General features: G+C 54.0%; 5 protein-coding genes across 5 annotated transcripts; 3 read left to right on the forward strand and 2 right to left on the reverse strand.

The window, feature by feature from the left end:
* Positions 1-6,161: 6,161 nt before the first annotated feature.
* On the forward strand, positions 6,162-10,870 carry EsH8_III_001069 (uncharacterized protein; the record flags this gene model as incomplete). The annotated part of the gene is made up of 3 exons (XM_083262794.1): positions 6,162-6,638; positions 6,698-9,876; positions 9,928-10,870. The coding sequence occupies 3 exons, from the start codon at positions 6,162-6,164 to the stop codon at positions 10,868-10,870; spliced, it is 4,599 nt and encodes a 1,532-aa protein (XP_083123281.1).
* A 1,028-nt stretch (positions 10,871-11,898) lies between these two features.
* EsH8_III_001070 (meiotic recombination directing protein) lies at positions 11,899-13,865 on the forward strand (the record flags this gene model as incomplete). The annotated part of the gene is made up of 3 exons (XM_083262795.1): positions 11,899-11,960; positions 12,040-12,202; positions 12,279-13,865. The coding sequence occupies 3 exons, from the start codon at positions 11,899-11,901 to the stop codon at positions 13,863-13,865; spliced, it is 1,812 nt and encodes a 603-aa protein (XP_083123282.1).
* Positions 13,866-14,761: 896 nt separating this feature from the next.
* Positions 14,762-16,848, reverse strand: EsH8_III_001071 (P-loop containing nucleoside triphosphate hydrolase protein; the record flags this gene model as incomplete). Its single annotated transcript, XM_083262796.1, has 4 exons — positions 14,762-15,192; positions 15,255-15,746; positions 15,824-16,261; positions 16,566-16,848. 4 exons carry the CDS (start codon positions 16,846-16,848, stop codon positions 14,762-14,764), a joined length of 1,644 nt encoding a protein of 547 aa, XP_083123283.1.
* A 1,532-nt stretch (positions 16,849-18,380) lies between these two features.
* EsH8_III_001072 (Rix1 complex component) lies at positions 18,381-19,484 on the reverse strand (the record flags this gene model as incomplete). The annotated part of the gene is made up of 2 exons (XM_083262797.1): positions 18,381-19,352; positions 19,437-19,484. The coding sequence occupies 2 exons, from the start codon at positions 19,482-19,484 to the stop codon at positions 18,381-18,383; spliced, it is 1,020 nt and encodes a 339-aa protein (XP_083123284.1).
* A 460-nt stretch (positions 19,485-19,944) lies between these two features.
* Positions 19,945-20,499, forward strand: EsH8_III_001073 (roadblock/LC7 domain-containing protein; the record flags this gene model as incomplete). The annotated part of the gene is made up of 3 exons (XM_083262798.1): positions 19,945-19,962; positions 20,026-20,322; positions 20,395-20,499. 3 exons carry the CDS (start codon positions 19,945-19,947, stop codon positions 20,497-20,499), a joined length of 420 nt encoding a protein of 139 aa, XP_083123285.1.
* Positions 20,500-21,688: the final 1,189 nt, after the last annotated feature.

Raw genomic sequence — 21,688 nt, forward strand, 5'->3', positions numbered from 1 at the left:
GTCGGCGAGCAGCTTTGCACAAAGATGGCCTCGCCGTTACCGCAGCACTAAGAGTCTCGCAGGCCGCAGCAAGACAGCGTATGAAGGAGGGCGTGAGGTTGGGCCTCGTCACATGGTCAATACGGATAGACCCGCCGCAGTTAGGAATGGGACGTCAAAGATCCGACGCGTAGAAGGCGCCGTTTCGCGTTGGTCGTCGAAATGACGAGGGAGTTTTAGTGGGGAACCACTTAAGCTCAAGTGTGCATTCTTTTATCTTATCATTGCTTATGTCATCGGGCTCATTGTCCTTCGCCTTGAATATTCCATGATCACTTTGCACTCGGGACACAATGAGCGAATGGTGAGGGGAATCCTTTGCATCTCCCAGACCAAGACGCATATTTGGGGCATTTATATTTGATGCGTTCAATGAGAGCGAGATGCAAACACATATATAGGCCGCAACGTGAGGTTAAACGACAATTGCAATGGTCTCGACTGAACAGCAATCATTTCTGACACCTGCCAAAAGGCATCAAAACGCTCACAAGGCTGTTTGTTACTTAATCCAACAAACACCATAAATACGTTTGTTTGTCTTGCATGCAAGATCTGGAGACGACTTGGCTCGGGATAGTGTCGGACGAACAGAAGTTCGGCACCCGCGGCGGCGGAGATAACTTGGAAAGCGACGGGAGCTGCGGGAATCGGTGGGAGGATTCCGGAGGTGCGACAAATACGGATTGATCATCAGCGCAAAGAGACACGGCCAGCGGGCTGCTGAACTGTCCACAACCCCGGCCTCCTAAAAGACCGGCCAAGGGAAACCCCGAGCATCGCTAGTGGCCGCGAACCGTTGGAGGCCGAGTCTCTCACTCTAGGTGAAGGAAGAAAAAAAAAATCTTCGGTTTCAGGGGCCGAACAGGTGTCCGAAATAGGGGCCATCGTGGTCAATAATTGCGTTGCATGACAGCGTGGTTTAGAATTTCTTGGGCAACACTAGAAAGGAAGGTATGGATTGCCTGGGAGTTTGCAATGTTCCCATCTCTCATCTCCACTCTTCTCCTCTCTTTGCGTACATCGAGACAGAAAGAATGGCCCCAGCCTGCAACCAGTGAGTGCTTGGGCAGAATGCCCAGACGCTTGGGGCACTATCAAGGCCACGCCCAAGGTTGTCATCGGATCAAAAATTGCTCCAGGAACCCCTCATCAATGCCGGCGGTCCGGGTGCGAGGTGCATCGTTGAACCTGTTCCAGAACCTTGGGCCGCGACCAAAGCGATCATCCTAGAAGGTTAAATCAACCCGTGTCCCGTGTAAGGCGGTCCGGCCGCCTCATTCGGGTTTGGGAAGGGCTTACTTCGAGGGGCGTGGGATTCCCAGCTCTAAGGCAGCAGCATCCTGTCTGTCGCTCCCCATCTGTTGTCCTCCGTCCGTTTGCTTACGGGATGGGCATGGCTATGCTGGAATCCCAATTCTGGATTGGATGAGACCAGCCCAATCCACACGGGGCATGGGAGCGTTGGCTGAAAAAACGATTCCGCGTTCAAGTCCTAGTCGTACACACAATCCTCGACCCAAATTCTGTGCGACAGCTAAGACGTGGAACGAGCGAATTCCAGAAGCCCCTAACGACCGACTTGCTGCCAAAAATGGCCATCTGTTTGGTGTGGGTGCTTGGTGTCTCTTTGCGTGCTGTCATCGCACCCAAAGGGCCTTCGCTAGTGAGACCGGCGTGCGAAGTCTTACCTCCTCCCACTCACCTCGCCTCGGCGTCAAAACGGGCTCCGTCTGCGCCGTCCATACAGCTCACAAATGGCTGGCTGGATACCCTGCAAGACCCGCTGTTCCCCGTCCTACCTCCGAATGGACATGTCGTAAGCCCCGAATGCCCGCCTGCACATCCCTCCACTTTCTCTCCATATCCCAATTGCGATATAGTAGCACGCTGATTGCTAGTGGGCACCCCTTTGCGTCTTGAGGCTTGACGGGCCATCCAGTGGGTCCTCTCTCGCAGACTGGCTCGACTGACTGGTCAGACTAGTCAGTGATGAGCAGAGAAGACACGAAGCTAACCGGCTGGCAATGCTGGCCGGCCTGGGTCTAGTCTTGTATTGTACGGTCGTTGAGGCAGGTGGTGGTCGAGAAAGGAGAACGTGCAGGGAACACCCCCAGACGATGACAGCGACCTGCCGAGGTTGACCACGTCCATGTTCCTTGGTTGCTGTGATGAGTTCATTCAGCATTATTTGCGTGCCCGTCGCAAAAGAACAACACGGACAGATCTGTGGGCGGGAGAGACCCCAGAACAAGCTGCCAAGAACAAGCGCGAAAAAGAAAAAAGAATAGTCGGCCCAGCTAGAAGTGCCTGAGAGGTGCTGTGTGGCCGACGACGTGCCTCCGTACAGAGTAGCGGCTGTAGATTTGTTTCAAGGTGCCGTTCCCGTGTGGCTAGAACGGTTGGACGGAAGGGAAGGAGGCGGAGGGGATCGCCTTATCGCAGGATTTTGTTCCTGTTCCTCAGCCTCAGTTTGTGCAAACAAGCTGGGTCGCGTGTGCATGTGTATTGGCATAAGCCTCATGTCGCCTAGGTAGCGTCTTCCAATTAGTGAGTCGAGTAGGTATTGCTGGTGAGTGCGCCTGTAACTTGACACGACTGACGAAAAAAGCTTGGCTCAGGTGAGGGTGCACTAGCAGGCTTGCTCGAGCGCGCATCTCAATCCCGCGAGCCTAACAGGCCCTAGTGTAACAGGCGCAAAGATTCGCGATCCGTCCGGGCGCCGTGGGTACGATGCAACCCTGAGACCCGTCCCTCTCCCACTTGATCCCTTGGGGTCGGCCGATGGAGCCTCGTCGCTTGCTATTTGGGGGTTCGATTGAGATGGGATATGGAGCCCGCTGCAAACCTGGGCCAGCGCGCCTAGACTCGCTATCAGTGGCTCGTAATGAGGCGTCGGGGTTTTGTACTCCGCCAGTCATCAAGACAAGACTTGGACTGCCCCTCTGGGGGTCTTCTGCGCGCTTCCCCCTGGCTGACACATGCTTGGCCAATTTCTCTTTGGGTGCAGCCAAGTATGGGTCGTCGTCGGGAGAACTGCCTTCTCCAAATGTACTGGCGGACAGCGCCTGGAACGGTCCCCCCTTTGGGGTCCTTGTTGGGACGGAGCGAGATGGGCAATTGAAAGGGGGCCAGGATGACGACGATTGCTTCCCGTAATAAACACAGACGAGTGCTCAGCCTCAGGGCCGCTGTAGGTGATACCACCATACTGTGACGCAGCAGATTGGTTTGATTGATCCCAGACCGCTGGCTCACCACGGGCCATGGTGGCCACCAGGTTGCCGGCTCAAGGTTGGGATTTGCCTGTTTGCGACGAGGAGAGATGGCTGGAATCAGCCCGAGGGAACCAGTCGCCGCCGCCATGGTTGCTCTCAAGATCTGATGCTGCTGCTGTTCTGCGGTAGCGCTGCCAGCACACAATGTCGGTTCGGCCGGGTCAGTAAGCAGTGGCTGGGCTGTGCAACCAACCCATCCATCCATGCCCACCCCCCCTTCTCTTCTCTCCCTCTCTCTCCTTGGCTAGGCTCCCGGCATCCATCCATCCACTTCCATAAGGCGACGGTGCAAGCGGCGAACGGAAAGGGACAAGAGGAATGGGAAATGAGAGTTGTGCTATGCAGACATGGAAGCCGGCCGCCCAGGGAAGCGCTAAACGGCGCGCGGACGGATTCGGTGTAGATTCTAGTGTGGGTTTTGGAGGTGCTTAGTAGCACAGCGAGTAAGTGGGTGTGCTTGAAGATGGAATTGAATTGGGTTGGGTCGGATGCGGATGCGGATCGATTGGGTGGATGATCACGTCGCATACCCTCCATTCATTCGGTGCCCTTTTTTGTCCTGCGCGAGAACCAATTCGCTGGGAACGCGTCGGTACAAGGCAAAAGTACTAACTTGCCGGTCAAGCAGACAATCTCTCAGAGTCAGAATAGGAGATGGGGGAGGAAAAGGAACTGTGGACGGTGGAGGGGGGAGCGGTGGGAGGGACGTGTCGCACTGGTTTGGTTGATTACTACGAATACAAGTGTCGTACAGTACCTTTCTTTTCGGGGGCTTGGGTTGGTTCACGATGTACCAGACTTGGGCTCAATGGTTTGGCGGGCAAGTAAGACCTTGTGTAGCGAGCTTGGGGACAGACGGCCACGGTCCCTTCTGTGCTTGTTTGGCCTGTTCTTGTTCTGTCTGTTGCTTGATCTTTGACGATGAACCATCAGCCGTCATCAAGTAAGTAGCCAAGTAGCCTTCCCATTCAAGCCAAGGTAGGTAAGGTAAGGTCAGGTCTTGTACATGGTAAGATGAAGAAGACTGCTCCTCATCTTCTTACTGGCTGGCTACCTGGGATGACGACCGGGGTATAGAATCCCGGGGACGCTTTGCTTTTCCTTGTTTCTCATGCACAAGTCGTATTCAGTCGACGCAGTAGAGCGTAGAGCCCCCAGCAAAGGTGCGGGTACGTCAGGTAGGAAAGCAAGGGAACCGCAGGGTAAGTAGCATGGGAAATGGGAACCTCTGGAGCCGGTGCCATTATGGTAGGGAGTGCAACGAGAAACAGAATGTCAGTCTCAGTGACAGTGGCAGGCTTCACGCTTCCCGTCCTCATGTTCGTTGTCCTTGTCGCCATGGTAGCGAAAATGAGGTACCACACAGATGTTGATTACCAATTGCACACATCCATCAAATCACCCACCCGCCCGGCTAGCGCTCCGCGTGCTGCAGGCAACTGCCAGGGTGGTCGGAGGTGAGGGAAGGGAAGCGGACACCGTTTTGCTTGTCAAGCAGAGATCGAATCACCAATCCGTCCGCCAAAGTCCACACTTGCTGCATAGTCGAGAGTACATAGAGCCGGGCGTGGAGTCTTGCTAGTCCCCGGGCCATCCGGGCGGGCGGTCACTGGACGCATCCATCTGCTCGTACCCCCCAATGTACCTGCGGCGCTCCAACTTGCGGCGTACATGGCGTGCATCGGAGACGCGAGTGACTGGAAAACATCAGAAAAGAGACTTTATGTTCCCGTTCGGTCGCTCCCACGGAGGAGGTGCTGGTCAGTGGTTGCCGCATTCTGAGGTGCATCTACAACACTCCATCTGCAGAAGGAAAAAAAAAGGGAAGAAAAAAAGCGCGCGAGAGGTGGGACTGTCCCGGCCGACACGGCACCACGGGCACGCGCTTCAGTAGCATCATTCGCTCCTTTCTCCATCTCTCCCGCTCTCTCGCTCTCTCCCTTTCTCCTCCTTTTCCGCCCTCCTCCCTCTCCCGCTCCTACTCGCCCTCCAACTCATCTTTCCTAAGAATTTTACGAGACGTAGGCCTCACTTCGGTGCACTTCTGCCACATCTCATCTTGGCCCAGAGACCAGAAAAAGCACGATACAAGGGCAATTACAGACAGTACCTGCCTCGCCGTGTTCAGGGACTGTACCTGGTTAGGCCGTTTCTGCTACAGTCCCCCACTCCAACCGCAGGGCGAGATACTTCCGCCGCCACACTCGCTCGAGGTACCTCCGATACGTACATCTCTGTTGCCCCTGCGCCATAAGTACATACGGTACTTTGTCCACATCAAGCTTGGATAACTTGTCCCCCCCGCCCCCAGAAGGACGAAGCACCCATCGGCTCTGCATACTGCATCACTGCTGCGCTGCACCCAGGTACTGAGACGTCGACTTGAGGTACCTGACCTCCACCCCCTAGTTCCGAGTACCCAGCACTCAGCGACACTCCCCCCCTCGCAGCGGGTTTTTGGGCAACGCTGTCATCAAACACCGCGACAGCGCCTCCCGGCCCCTTCAGCCAAATAATTCTTGCCCCCTTCCGACCACTCCCTTCCAATTCTGCTACTCCCTCGCACGAACCACACTTACTCAATCAACACCACATCACAACCTCGGACGGACAACGACGACGACGTTACGCTGAACATCCACGGTCGCTCGTTTCCCTCCCACAGAGTCGTCAACAATAACTCGCTCTAGTTCACCGTTTCCCCTTCAAATCCGCCGACGCTGGACTGCTCCGCCACCATCCACGTCCACCTCCCATTCGGGGCTACCGTTGCGGCCGGACGAGGCTATCCTGGAGGACCTCTCGGGCTGATCGGGCTGCTCGCCCGCACACGAAGAGACCACGATGGCGCCCGCGAACACTGAGGGGGCCAACGTGGCCATCGACCCTGCCATCGACTCTGCCATCGACCCTGCTAACGACCCTGCCAACGACCCTGAGAATCCCACCTTGCGGACAAGATGGGCTACACGCAAGATGACGATAAAGAGCAGCAGCAAAAAGAGACTCTCTCTCATGCAGCGCGCTACACATAAGAAGAACAACAGCGAGAAGAGTCGCAGCTCAGGCGGCACCGAATCATTGCAGACGGAAAATAACACCGCCACCGAGCCCGAAGATGGTAATGGCGGCCGGAAATTGCTCTTCAACCTCCCTCTGCCCCCGGAGCTTCAAGACGAAGAGGGCCACCCGAAACAGCACTTCCCGAGGAACAAGATCCGGACAGCCAAGTATACCCCCCTAAGTTTCGTGCCCAAGAACTTGTGGTTTCAATTTCAAAATATCGCCAATATATTCTTTCTTTTCCTCGTCGTCCTGGTGGTAAGTCGGAATCGAGGACTCCCCCAAAACTTGCTGAATCCAATTCCAACACGTTCTAGTTCTTTCCCATTTTCGGCGGCACGAACCCAGGTCTTAACTCCGTACCCTTGATTTTCATCGTCACCGTTACAGCCATCAAGGACGCCGTGGAAGATTACCGCCGCACGATCCTCGATATTGAACTCAACAATGCCCCCGTTCATCGCCTGCGGGGTTGGAACAACGTCAACGTCGAGGAGGATAATGTCTCGCTTTGGAGGCGCATCAAAAAGGCAAACTCCCGTTTCTTTGGCCTCATTTGGCATACCATCGAGAGTGTCTGGTCCAAGAAGGCGAGACAAGAGTTGGCGACGCGTAGAAATCCGGAATCTTCCGGAGACGCACCACGACCCTCGATCGAAACCCACGTTGGGCCCCGAGACTCATTCCAATCGCCGCGATCCGCCCGCGACTCGTTTGTTTCTGCGCGAGAGGATATTCAAATGACGCCAGTCCCGTCTCCGTTGCCCAGGAAGAACCTCGAGGTTCCTCAGCCAGACGACCACAGGCGAGCGAGAGAATTGATGCAACGCAACGGAGATGTCCTGGATCGCAAATTGCCGAGCAAGGGCGACGCCCGTTTTCACAAGGACCACTGGAAAGATCTTCGAGTGGGCGACTTTGTGCGAATTTATAACGACGATGAACTCCCCGCCGATATCATCGTTCTGTCCACTTCCGATCCGGACGGAGCGTGCTACGTCGAAACGAAGAACTTGGACGGTGAAACGAATTTGAAGGTGCGACAGGCTCTCAGGTGCGGCAAGTCGTTGAAGCACGCCAGGGACTGCGAAAGAGCTCAATTTTGGATCGAGAGCGAACCCCCACAGCCCAATCTCTACAAGTATAATGGTGCCGTCAGGTGGCATCAAACATTTGATGAGGAGTCGGGACCCGAATTGATGACCGAGCCCATCACGATTGATAACATGCTTCTCCGCGGCTGCAACCTCAGGAACACAGAGTGGGCACTGGGAGTGGTGGTGTTCACGGGAGAGGACACCAAGATCATGATCAATTCCGGCATCACCCCCAGTAAGCGACCCAGAATTGCACGGGAGATGAACTTCAACGTCATCTACAACTTCGTCATTCTGTTTGTACTCTGTCTTTTGACTGCCATCGTCAACGGTGTCGCTTGGGCGAAGACGGATGCGTCCCTGCACTTCTTTGATTTCGGGTCTATTGGAGACTCGGCACCTATGTCAGGCTTTATCACTTTCTGGGCCGCCCTCATCGTGTTCCAGAACTTGATCCCCATTGCTCTTTACATCTCCCTCGAAATCGTACGGTTACTGCAGGCAATCTTTATCTACAGCGACGTTGAGATGTACTATGAGAAGCTAGATCAGCCATGCATTCCGAAATCATGGAATATCTCCGACGATGTGGGCCAAATCGAGTACATCTTCTCCGACAAGACCGGCACATTGACACAGAACGTGATGGAGTTCAAGAAGGCCACCATCAACGGACAGCCATACGGCGAAGCGTATACAGAGGCGCAAGCTGGTATGCAAAAACGACTGGGCATTGACGTTGAGAAGGAGGGAGCGGAAGCCAGAGCTGAGATTGCAGACGCCAAAATCCGTGCGATCGATGGCCTGAGAAATTTGCACGACAACCCGTACTTGCATGATGCCGATCTGACGTTCATCGCCCCTGACTATGTTTCCGACCTAGCAGGCGACTCCGGCGAGGAACAACAAGCAGCAAATGAGCACTTCATGCTTTGTCTCGCCCTATGCCATACTGTCATTGCGGAGAAGGTGCCGGGCTCGCCGCCGAAGATGATGTTCAAGGCGCAATCCCCCGACGAGGCGGCGCTCGTTGCCACGGCCCGTGACATGGGCTTTACAGTGCTTGGTAGCTCTCACGATGGCATCAACTTGAACGTGTTGGGCGAGGATCGATTCTACCCCATTTTGAACACAATCGAGTTCAACTCTAGCAGAAAGCGCATGAGTGCGATTGTACGAATGCCCGACAACCGCATTCTACTCATCTGCAAGGGCGCGGACAGTATCATCTATTCGCGTCTCAAGCGGGGTGAGCAGCCAGAGCTCCGCAGGATGACCGCCGAACACCTGGAAATGTTTGCTCGCGAGGGTTTGAGAACACTGTGCATTGCTCAGCGAGAACTCACTGAAGATCAATACACAACCTGGCGTAAGGAATACGACGCTGCTGCTTCGGCTCTGGACAACCGGGAGGAGAAGATGGAGGAGGTTGCTGACCATCTCGAACGTGAATTGACTTTGCTCGGAGGAACCGCCATTGAGGACCGGTTACAAGACGGCGTACCGGACACGATCGCACTGCTTGGTGACGCTGGTATCAAGCTTTGGGTTCTTACTGGCGACAAGGTCGAGACGGCGATCAACATTGGTTTCTCCTGCAATCTGCTGAACAATGATATGGAGCTTATCCATCTAAAGGTCGACGAGGACGAAACCGGCGAGACCCCGGATGAGCATTTCCTCGGCACGCTGGAGCAAGAGCTCGACAAATATCTCCAGGCTTTCGGCTTGAAGGGTGACGACGCGGACTTGGCCAAGGCTAAGAAGAACCACGAACCGCCCGGCCCAACACACGGTCTTGTCATTGACGGCTTTTCTCTGAAGTGGGTTCTTCATGATGCACTGAGACAAAAGTTTCTGCTCCTCTGCAAGCAGTGCAAGTCAGTCCTTTGCTGTCGAGTCAGCCCTGCCCAGAAGGCTGCCGTGGTGTCTATGGTCAAGAAGGGTCTGGACGTCATGACCCTCTCCATCGGAGATGGTGCGAACGATGTCGCCATGATTCAAGAAGCAGACGTCGGTGTTGGTATTGCTGGTGAGGAAGGTCGTCAAGCCGTCATGTCGTCGGACTACGCAATTGCCCAATTCCGGTTCCTTCAACGGCTGATCCTTGTCCACGGCCGATGGTCGTACCGTCGTCTGGCAGAGACCGTCGCCAACTTCTTCTACAAGAACGTGGTCTGGGTATTTGGTATCTTTTGGTACCAGATTTACTGCGATTTTGACGTTACTTACATCTACGAGTACACCTACATCCTGTTGTTCAACCTGCTTTTTACTTCGGTACCGGTCGTTATCATGGGTGTTCTAGATCAAGATGTTTCAGACAAGGTCTCCCTCGAAGTGCCTCAGCTCTACCGCCGGGGTATTGAGCGGGCGGAGTGGACGCAGACCAAGTTCTGGTAAGTTTGGTCACGACTGTGGCCATCGATGCGGTGCTAACTTGTGTTCAGGCTCTACATGCTTGACGGCCTCTACCAATCCGTCATGGTATTTTACATTCCGTATCTGGCAGTGGTCAACACGAGCTTCGTTACCAAGAACGGCTTGAACATTGAAGATAGGACACGACTCGGCGCCTACATTGCACATCCTGCTGTGTTCGTGATCAACGCATACATCCTCATCAATACGTATCGATGGGACTGGATCATGATATCGATTGTTGTCCTGAGCGACCTCATGATCTTTATCGTGACCGGCATCTACACCTCCACCGAAGGGTCGCTGTTCTTTTACCAGGCTGCCCCGCAGGTCTACGCGCAAGCATCATTTTGGGCTGTCTTCTGTATCGTACCCGTCATCAGCCTTTTCCCCCGATTCGCGATCAAGGCAATCCAGAAGGTCTACTTCCCCTACGATGTCGACATTATTCGCGAGCAAGAGCGACAAGGCAAATTCTCTCGTCTCACTCAGGGCGACGAGGCGACGGTCATGGGAGAGCAGGCGGCGAGCAAGACACCTTCAAACTCGTCGGACAGCTCGCGCAAGGGTAAGCATATACACTATGCCAGTGTGGATGAGGACAGGAGGCCAATCTATCCACCTTCAGTTGCAACACACACGACGCACAACCCGCGCAGCCAAAACGGCAGCGATGGCACGAACTATACGGGCCATCGCCAATCAATGGATATGGTGCACACGCAATCCATCGACATGGCCCCACCGATACGAGCGTCCTTCGATCGATCTCGCCCCTCCTACGACCGAGCTCGACCCTCCTACGACCGAATACAAGCTTCGATGGATCGCACACGGGCCAGCTTCGAGGCTAGCAACGACTTCACCTCGGCCGCTCGCCTCTCGCGGATAGAGTCTAGCCAGTCTTACAGCGACCGATTCCATCCCCGACGTTTGAGAGGTTTATCATTGACCAAGAGCGCCAACATGTAGAGGCCGGTCGAACCAGCAGCCAACCCTAACTCTCCTTGTATTATATCCGCCAAGCCCTCAAGCCAAGGGCCTTGTTTCTTTTTGCTGTTTTGTTGATATCCCCCCGATGCATCACGATCTGCATGAGCGATCTACGACATTCCCACCCTCGCTTACCAGCGACCCGATGCTTTGTCACCCACACCCAGTCTCAGCTTTTCTTCGGTCTTGCATTTTTTTTCGTGTTTTTTTTATTTTTAAATCGTATAGGGGTTCCTACTGCGACGGCGTTTTACGGGAGCAAAGGAAAGGAAGACTCGGAAGGCATTGTTGTGCGAGCTTTGTTGTGCAACCTAGATTTGAGAGGGGGTGCGCCTGAAAACAGTCCATTTCGAAGGTACCGGAATCTCTCATTAGGTACCAGGCCGTTTTGTCTGGGGAGGAAGGGGGCAGAGAAGGTGATGGCGTACAGGTATTGAGCTGTTAACGCTTTTTGTACATACGCGCAAGCAGAAGGAGGAAAGAAAAGACGCGAAAAACATAATAGGGGAGTGTTAGTTTGGAGAAGAGCAGAGGATACAGAAGCCAACTGCTATTTGAACTGTTAACAGGATATTTATTCCAACCCTCGGAGTCTCAGAGTAGCCATAAATGTGTGAAAAGCCAATAGCAACCAACTATCAATACGTGCAACCAATTCTGTCATATGTAACCAACTGGTGGTTCCTGTCTTCTGGGTGGGTGCTGAGAGGTAATTCCCCGCACAACACGCAGGTACCACCTACCCCTGCCTCGCGGGTACATAGTCCCTGCCAAATGATTATCCACAGGCACAACACACGACCACGACCGGGGCAAGCTCCCCGAGCTCTGCTGGTTTTTGCCCAAAAACATTCGATGCGGCGCGCAAGGATCCGCTTGAGGAGCCCTTCCACGTCCTCGCCCGAGCACGGCACATTCGCGATCTCAACGTCCACGAACGCCTTCGCAGAGATCCGTTGACACAAAACCTTCATCGGACGCCAATTAGGACCAGGCCGACTTCCAACATGGATACGCAGTTTTGGGACAGGTTCGCCGAAAGGCTCAACTCGTACATTGAAGCTATCTCGTATGCTCCCGCACACCGATGGCGCCATTTTGTGTTGCGCTGTTGTCGAGCACCGGCTAACTCGAAAAACTGTCGACAGGCACGGTAACCCCCAATACTTATTCGCTGTCGTCGCCATCACCTTCAGTATCTGGCTTCTGCGGTTGGCGCAAGTATGGAACGAGGATCAGGCAGTTGCTTATACTGTCCCACCGCCCAAAGTCCCTGAAGAGCACTCAGTTGTTGACGAGACCAATGTTAAAGTACGAACCACTGCAGCCCCAGCACGAGACAACTGTGTCTGCCTGACAAGATGGCTAATGTAGTTTTTGCCTTCAGATTTCCGGCACAACCGCAGTCCAATGTTATGCACCAGCCACTGGCCAGTTCCTCGGCTTCATCAACCCATCCACCCCTGCCTCCATCGACCGAGCCGTTGACGCAGCCCATACCGCGCAGGCGAAATGGAAGAAGACGACCTTTCGCGAGCGTCGCCGCGTACTACGCACTATGCTCCGCCACGTACTCGACAACCAGGAAGCAATCTGCCGCGCCGCCTGCCTCGACTCCGGCAAGACCATGGTCGATGCCCAGCTGGGCGAGATCCTCGTCACGGTCGAAAAGCTCACGTGGACTCTGAACCACGGCGAGAAGGCACTCCGTCCGAGCCCTAGGCCTACGAACCTGTTGATGATATACAAGCGTAACGAGGTGCGGTACGAACCGCTCGGCGTCGTTGGCGCGCTGGTGAGCTGGAATTACCCGTTCCACAACCTAATGGGACCTATTATCTCAAGCATATTTGCCGGCAACGGCGTCTTGGTCAAGGTTTCTGAGCAGACGGCGTGGAGCTCGCAGTACTTCACCAGTATCGCAAGGGGGGCTCTCATTGCTCATGGACACGACCCTGCACTGATTCAGACGGTGGTGTGCTGGCCCCAGACGGCAAACCACATCACCTCCCACCCAAGGATCTCCCACCTGACCTTTATCGGGTCTCGTCCCGTGTGCTTAAAGGTCGCTGCATCGGCCTCCAAGTCGCTCACCCCGCTTATCGCAGAGCTGGGCGGTAAAGATCCATCCATCGTCCTTGACTCTGCCTCAAGGGACCTGAAGCGTATTGTTGAGATCCTCATGCGCGGAACGTTCCAAGCATCCGGACAGAACTGCATTGGCATTGAGCGCATCATCGCGACGCCAAAACTGTACGATCAGCTCGTCGCCACTCTCGCCCCGAGAGTCCAGGCCCTTCGACTCGGTCCCACCGCGGATGTCGGCGCTATGATCTCGGATGCTTCTTTTAAACGTTTTGAATCCCTCGTCGAGAAGGCCGTCAAGCAAGGCGCCCGTCTTCTTGCCGGCGGCAAGCAGCACATCCACCCCGAGTACCCCAAGGGTCACTACTTCACCCCGACGCTCCTTGTCGATGTTACCCCGGACATGGAAATTGCCAACGAAGAGTGCTTCGGCCCTGTTATGACTGTCATGCGTGCTCCGGGCCCGGATGCTGATTCCATCCTATCCGTGGCCAATGCACCGGAATTCGGTCTCGGCGCTTCCATCTTTGGTGGCGACAACGACCCCGTCCTCCGCGCCGTCGTCGGCGGTCTGAACGCAGGAAACGTCGCCATCAACGATTTTGGCACCACCTATGCTGTGCAATTGCCATTTGGTGGAGTTGGTGGCTCCGGCTATGGACGCTTCGCCGGTGAGGAAGGCCTCAGGGGTCTTTGCAATATCAAGAGCGTTTGCGCCGACCGCTTCGGTTGGTTGGGTATCCGCACTTCCATCCCCCCGCCTGTCAAATATCCCGTTCCAGACCAGGACCGCAGCTGGAGGTTCACGAGTGGTGTTGTGGGCGTGGGTTACGCACAGAGCCTGGGAGGCAAGCTCAAGGGTCTTCTCGACATTGTGAAAAACGCCTGATTTAGAGATGAGTTTACGTATAGAGGGGAACATAGCATATCAAAGGGCAACATGAACATAATCTATAGATTTAATGAGAGATGGCGCGTGAGGCTTTAAGCATAGATACCAGTTCTTGAAAAGCACACTCAATGACTTTATCACAGCCTGATTATCTCCAAACACCATCTCTTCATCCTCGAAGGGTCTCCGGGATAGTGCTCGTCCAACCCACACCTGCGTGGTACTGACTACCAGTGACCTCTTTGGTCTGTCCGACCGTCCCTGCCCTCGTGTGTTCCGCCTCTGTGCCATACTAGATAACAACAAGCGCGAAAGGCTTGTAGGGTCGCAAGGTGGTTTGCAGCCACCACCTTCCTCTCCATCTTGAGGGGTTCTAAGATCCGAACGCATGAATAGCGAACATTACAAAAGAAGCCGAACAAGGTGGGGATGGAGAAGGCGGTATCGACAGGCATGGAGGGTAGTCGTCGGCGTCTAGAGCTTCACTTTCACACGAGAGTTTGTGGACCGAGTATACGGATATTTAAGGAGACACATTGATGCATGAATACACACTGCTTGCGGTAGTTGTGGTCAAAGAAACGATAGAGGCAAGGTACAGCGGCAAATGTAACCGGACTACTCGTTGTCGCTTGCAGCAGCGGAAGCACCCGAATCCCAACAATTTTTGGAACGAAGAATGACAAGGACATCAATCGTTTCGTTTCGGGAACACGAGAATATGGCTATGAAGAGGAGTATGATTATTTAGCTGCGATCCTATTCCATTTCGGCAACCCCGCCAAAGCATTCCGAATAGACCGCTCCAATGACTCTCACCTATCCTCCATATGACCAACACACCGCGATGCAACCCAAGTCTGGCCACTAGAGAATTCAGACGGTATATCTATTCACCAACTGTCACCAGTGGGAGCAGCGCCCCAAGCGGGGGCGACCTCGGGCTCCTTGTCCTTGGCATCGTTGCCAGAGTCATCAGGAGCATCACCACCCCATCCAGCATTGTTTCCAGAGGCGCCCCAGGCACTGTTATCTGCGCCAGCAACAGCGCTCTCTGCGTTATCGCCATAGCCCTCGTTGGACCAGCCTCCATCGCCGCCACCACCCAAGTGAGCGATACCAGCCTCCTCGGGATCGAAATCGCTCTCTGTCTCGAACTTGAGATTCTCCAAGCCCTTACCAGTGGGCATGAAGGATTGAAGGAACTCAGGGACCTCCTGCTTGGTCTCCAAGAGAGTTCGGACGAGAACGCTGGCGATGGGCTCATCACGCTCAGTGTAGAAGGAGGTTGCAATGCCTCGCTGGCCCATGCGGCCGGTGCGACCTGGAAGAAGAATCAGCATTATGGGTGTAAAGTAGGCAGGGTAATGGTGAAATGGGTCTTACCGATTCTGTGAGTGTACTCCTCAATACCACCGTGATCCATGCTGGGGAGATCGTAGTTGATGACGTGGTTCACGTTCTTCACGTCAATACCACGGGCGCTGACACCAGTGGCAATCATAATGGGGGCCTTTCCGGCTCGGAAGGCTCGCATTGAAGCCTCGCGCTCGAGCTGAGTACGATCGCTATGCATCGAGGTGCACGGGAAGCCCATGTTGAACAAGAAGTCATCGAGCTCGTCAGCAGTTCGCTTGCTGTTGACGAAAATGATCGTGCGGCAAGCAGGAAGGGAGTTGATGTGCTCTTTAAGGGCCGTTTTTTTGTCAAACGGGGCCACCTCGAAGACTCTCTGGAGAATGTTGGCGTGGGTGCTGCCAATACGTCCAATGTTGATGCGAACATTATGAGTTGAGAGATGCTCCTTGGCGAGATCCCGCAGAGCCTTCGGGAAGGTGGCCGAGAAGAGCATGTATTTGATGTTACCCTCTTGCTGTTCTGCGAAACACGTCAGATCAAGTCCAGTGTGAGAGAAAGGATAAGGGGGGCAGAAGAAGGCAGAAAAAGGCTCTTACCACCACCAGTCATGATGACATCGAACTCCTCACGCCAGTCATCATGAAGCATCTCGTCTGCCTCATCAAAGACCATGTATCTCAAGCGTCGGAGCGAGAGAACGTCGGGGCGCTGGATGAAGTCGCACAGGCGACCAGGCGAGGCGATGAGAACATCGCAGCCTTTACCGAGCTGCTGGATCTGATCGCGGATCGGACCACCACCGTAGGCAACGCAGGGTCGAAGCATGGTCCGGTAACAGAACTTGCGAGCCTCGTTGAATATCTGGATCGCGAGCTCACGTGTAGGGCAGACGATGACCACCAGAGGCTCAGCTCGAACCCAGCCCTCTCCAAGTTGAACAGAGGCAGGATTAGGGCGAGGAGCAGCCAGTTTTTTGGCCTTGCCCATCAGCTTGTTGAGGATAGGAATGAGGTACGCAGCGGTCTTGCCGGAGCCTTGATAGAAGTTAGCATCAATGATTGAGTGGTTTTGGGGAGCACTTGCCAGTCTGAGCGACGGCCACAACATCAAGACCCTTGTGAACAGCCGGAAAGGTATACTTTTGAATTGGGGTGGGAGCTTCGTATCCTGAAAGCTCCACGTTCTCCAACATCACGGGATGCAAACCAGCATCCTTGTAGGAGTGTACGGGATCGATACGAATGTCACCCTCTTGAGTGACCTCAACAGAGGAAATGCTAAAGACGTAAGCTGCGTACATATATATGGGGAAGGGACACTACACTGTGAAATCCAGACCAGTGTGGTCACGACGGGTTTCAGGGTCGCCGAAGAGCACGAGCTCGAGCTCAGGGTGTTTCGGTCCAACATCACCGAACTCATCATCCCACTCGTATATAGCTCCGTTACCCTCCCAGTCCGCGTTCTCAACAGGACCCTTCTGGGCGAGCTCATCGTAGTTGTAAGCCAAAGGCTTGGTCCACTCCTTGCCCTCGTTGTCAACGGCGACGGAAGGAGCCTTTTTGTCCGAGGTCTCGGAAGGCAACGCTGACTGCATGTCAGCGGTTTCGAAGACAGGCATGTTGGATGATGAAGTCTGATTAGAATCTAATAGGTAGAGGAATCAGTTAACAGCAATATAGTGGGTCTTGTATAATCAATCACCTCTGGCCGATTGCTTGACGTGTTGTGGGTTTGGCAGGCAAGGGGAGAATTGATTGCGGGCGACAGTCTTGAGCTGGACCCTCACGAGTTAGTTGAGTAGTAAAGGAGCAGACTGAAAAAAAGAAAACACTCGACGAAAATGGGCAAAGGAAAGCACAAACCAGCGCTTCAAGCCAGTCGACAGGCGAGCAGGAAGAAAAGACTGAAGAAAATGTAAGAGGAAGTAATGTAGGACGGCAGCGTTACTTGGGGGGCTAGATGGAAGCGGAAAGAGCCTTCCACGTAATCCGAAATAACAAAGCCGTCGAGGCAAGACGAGCCGTATGAGGTCGAGTGTAAGTAAGGGAGTAAGTAAGGGAAAATGGTAATGCTGATGATGAAAAGGATAGGGGAAGGTGGGTATAAACAAACAGAAACGGCTTACCTCTCCAAACTGGTTTGACAACGTCGAAAATAAATCTTCTCTTAAGATCCTTTCTCGACAATGGGCGTTCGGGCGCAGAAGAAGCAGAAGAAGTTGATGTCGAGAAGAAGGAAGCAGAAGAGATTTAATATGGTAGAGGACAGTCGACCAAGGAAGGAAGGGACGCGTGCGATGTGTTTCTATCGGCCTTGAGCAGTAGCACCTACCTTGGCCGAGTCGTGACTGCTTTTGATGCCCATTCCCGGAGCTTGGCCTCCTGTGGTGGCAGGAACGGATGTTTTTAAGGCCTTCGCTCTTACTGTGTATTTTGCAGCATTGTAGTTCCCCCGGTCCGTAATACCGGTTCGGCTTCTCGTACTAGCTGTGGCGTGGGATGTGTTCTTGTATATTCACAGATTAAACTTACAGGATGTTGCCTGCTTCGTTGATGCAGTGATGATAAGTAAAGCCGCGTCATCACTAACAAATTAAATACCCGGGCGACAGAGAGTAGGCAGGTAGGCCAAGGAAAATATTGGCGCCATGTAAATGAGGGCAGTCTTGAGTTCCTTCAACCCCAGTCTTAGAGCAACTACGAAGAATTAGAGAATAGGGTCTCACCAAAGTGAGACGGGTATCATTATTGTATCGATCTATCCATCGTTGTACGATTTGCTGAGTCGGAATCCATTTAGGCACCTCGCCTGATGCTGATACCAATACTCCTTGCCTGTCCATTCCCGCATAAACTTCCGTACACACAGTTGTACTACAACGGAACAATATGTGCAAACATGTTTCCTCTTCGAAGCCAATGCCGTTCCCTTTTGCAGTGTCGTTGCGCCCCAAGTAGCAAAAATAGCAGGGGCTGAAACTACAGACTTGCTTGGTCGCATGTCTACTACTGAACCCCGAATTTTACAGGCGGCGCCTCAGTCATGCGGAACAACGTCAGCTCAATGATGATGGCCATCCTTCCACAGTGACAAATGTTCCAGAAGTACCTTCGAAGACCCCGCAGTTTGTAGACTACAAGCCAGAATACTTCACCATAAATCAAGGAGATCCTGAGGATCGACAGCAGACGTGGGCTCGTACCCGTCCATGCCCTCTTTCAGGGCTTGATCCAACGCGACCGCAGATCGACCGGTGGCGCCGCCCTCCTTCTTGGCCTGCTCTACGCCGCGGGTGAAGGAGTCCAAGAATCTTCTGTGGAACACGCGCTGTCGAGATTCACGGTCGTTGTACATCTCGGCTTCCTCATCTCGGCGGGTCCCAAAGAGGTTGAGGTACGAAAAGGGGTTCGGCGTCCGGGGCATCCGGTACATGTTGTCGTAGTAAGCGTTGGGATTGCTCGGCGCAGCAAGCTCGGGCTTGAGTCCAGCATGGAGGAACCTGGCCAGCACGGCGACCTGTCTCGCGTGCGACTGCGCGTCCTTTGTCCGCAACCCCGTCTTAGGTGCGCTCGTCCACCCAGTACTTGTCTTCACGGTCCAACCCATCAACGCACAGAAGCTGTTGAGAGTTTTCACCCAGCCGCCGGGGCAGCTGACGGTCTCATCCTCGGCCACTTCCAGGAGCCACTCGAGAACGGAGAGCGAGTCGTTGCTGATATCGGTAGAGAGATGAGTCATGCCGGCGCGGATGTACATGATACACTTCTCGGCATGGTGCTTGACTTCCGCCTCGGGCAGAGATCGGAAAAGCTTCAGTAGCTGATTGCGGACGGGTCCCGAAGCGTCGGAGATCAGGGGCAGAAGCCTGCTGAGCACTGTTGCGGTGCCGACGGGGTTATTGTCAGACGATACTTGGCTCGTCAGATGCGCCAGAGCTTCTTTGCGCTGCTTTTCTGCCCGTGATGTCGAGGCCAGAGAGAGACTGTGCTTGAACTGAGTTCCGCTGTCAGGGGCTTCAATCCCGAGAGACTGCTGGCCCATCGTAATGGACTTTGCTTTAAAGCTGGTATCTGTAAAGTTCGCCGGCTTGACCTTGGCTTTCCCGACCTTGAACTTTGGTTTCTGTGAGAGTATGTCAGTACTGCTAAGGCATTGGGTAATTCTTTGGTGTGGTTCAGTCTACACCTCACTCCGAGTTCTTCATACCGCAAAGTCCTTCGCCTTCTCCTTCTTCTTTCTCATGCTGGAACCCATGGTGCTTGTCTTTCAGGGGAGTCTCGACCAAGATAAAATCGGAATTTAGATCGTGCGTGGAGCTCAGTAGAAAAAAACCGTTTGTGAAGCTGTCTCAGCAATATTCGGTGAGTTTCAATGACTTTTCACATGAGATGGCTGGCGCATTGAAGGTTCAGACCCCTGCAACGTTCTGGAGCCAGAAAATTTTAGCGGTCAGTGGCGGCAGAATCGAGCTCCCGTCAGCCCCACCACAACGCTGTTACCCGGTGAATCATAGCTCCAGTTACTTGGGCACTGTAGCTCAACCAGCATCACGGACAGGACCCGACCCAGCTTTTTGAGAACACGCACGTCCGCCCTACGTGACTCGACAACACACTCTCTTTCCCGGGCGTTGAACCACGAACTCCCAATCTCTTTCCGACGAGGCACTGCCAAAGCCAGCCTTTCGTGATTACAATAGAGCCAGCCCGCAACCATGGCCGACGCAGTACCCGTGAGCGAACTCGACCCCTCTACGGCGATGGCGTCATAGCTAAACATTATGTGCCCCCCGCAGACCAATGGACCAGACGCGCTGGATGAGACCCTCACGCGGCTTTCCAAGAAGCCTGGCGTCAAAGCGACCGTCATCCTCGACCGAGTTACAGGCGCAATCCTGCGGACAAGCGGCCAACTATCCTCCTTTAACGCGTCGGCGCTGGCAAACTCCGGCCAGGGCTCTTTTTCCGGCGACGGCGCAGCTGCTCAGCAACAGAACGGTGAGGAGCAGCCGCAGGGCCTGGAAGATTTTGCAGCTAAGGTCTGGACCTGGGTAAATGTATCGGGCACTCTTGTGATGGACCTGGATACGGATGTAAGAAGCCACATTCTGCCGAAGAACCACGACGTGGGTTGTCATCGAGCTCGGAACTAACAACCATGATAGGACGAGCTAAAGCTACTGAGGCTACGGACGAAGAAGCAGGAGCTAGTCATTGTGCCGGATCCGAAATACCTACTCATTGTGGTACACGACACACCGCCAGCTTGAGGAAGCTTGATGCCCAGCTCATCACAATAATGTTTGTTCGGTGTTTCAAGGAGTTCTTCCTCTTGGCTTCGTTGAGCGAGAATGCTTCCATGACCATATGCATATACAGAGCCAGATGACGGGGTGCAGACTGGCATATGCAAGCCATTCGAAGGTCTTTTCGAGATACGGGGCAGAGAGACGAAGACGCACACTTCGAGCCGCACACACACACTTAGAAAGTCACCGAGGAGGATGGTTTGGCACGGATGGTCGAGGCAGCGCAACACGAATGATACCCTGAGATTACCATATACTACATTTACAGAACACCTAGGTCCGGAACAATGCCGGGGCCGCTAACCCGCGGACGACGACATCCGGGGTCGGTCGCTCGGCAGCATGGATGAGATGAGATAAAATGAAAAGTCAAACTTCAGAGTCTTCTATTTTGGAAGGACTCCGCAACACCCGCAAGCTACCCTTCAGCTCCGCGTGCTTCTAGGCAACTCCCTGCCTCGGGCCGAGCAATCTGCGCCGAGTTGTCCGTTCCTGTCACTTGACTTGGTCGTGCGAGCCAGAGTAGGACCTAACCATGTGCTTAACACCCATTCGATTCGGGATCTCAGCGGCTGGCTCACTCTCCATGGTGCCGAGAGCGTGGCGCAACATCGAGCGACGGGAAGTGGGCTGTGTTAGCGGGGGATGGTGCCAATGATTTGCTGCCAATCTGGAACCACTCGCTTCGGCGGGACTCCCGACACTTGGGAATTTAAATTAAGGCGCATCCCCTTGAAGTGAGCCACACCTGCGCCAGACACTTCGGGCCAGTCGGCAGTCAAGACTCCAACTTTTTGTAACACATTTGAAGTGGACGCCAGAAGAATATGATGCGGCCACTTTTTTGCTAGCCTGCTGGTGTGGTTTGTTTCAGCAAGTTGCGGCGAAGCCTGCCGGGTCTCCAGGCATCGCTTCGTGTAAACTTGTCGAAATAAGAGATTGGGGGTCCTTTAAAGTTTTCCTTAACCTGTATTCTGGATGTCACTTCGCAAGTCGTTGTATTTAGAGTCCTGCGGTGTAACCCCCCGTTTTGATTTCGCTTTGCTGCCGGGTTTGTTGAACTCTGCTAGCCGTGTCATGGTCATGGTCAGCCTCGACCTGCCGTCTCGCGATTGTTGTTAAACTGATTTTCACATCTCAACAGTATGAT

This window comes from Colletotrichum jinshuiense, chromosome 3, assembly GCF_051148585.1.
Source record: "Colletotrichum jinshuiense chromosome 3, complete sequence".
NCBI classification, from domain to species: Eukaryota; Fungi; Ascomycota; class Sordariomycetes; order Glomerellales; family Glomerellaceae; genus Colletotrichum; species Colletotrichum jinshuiense.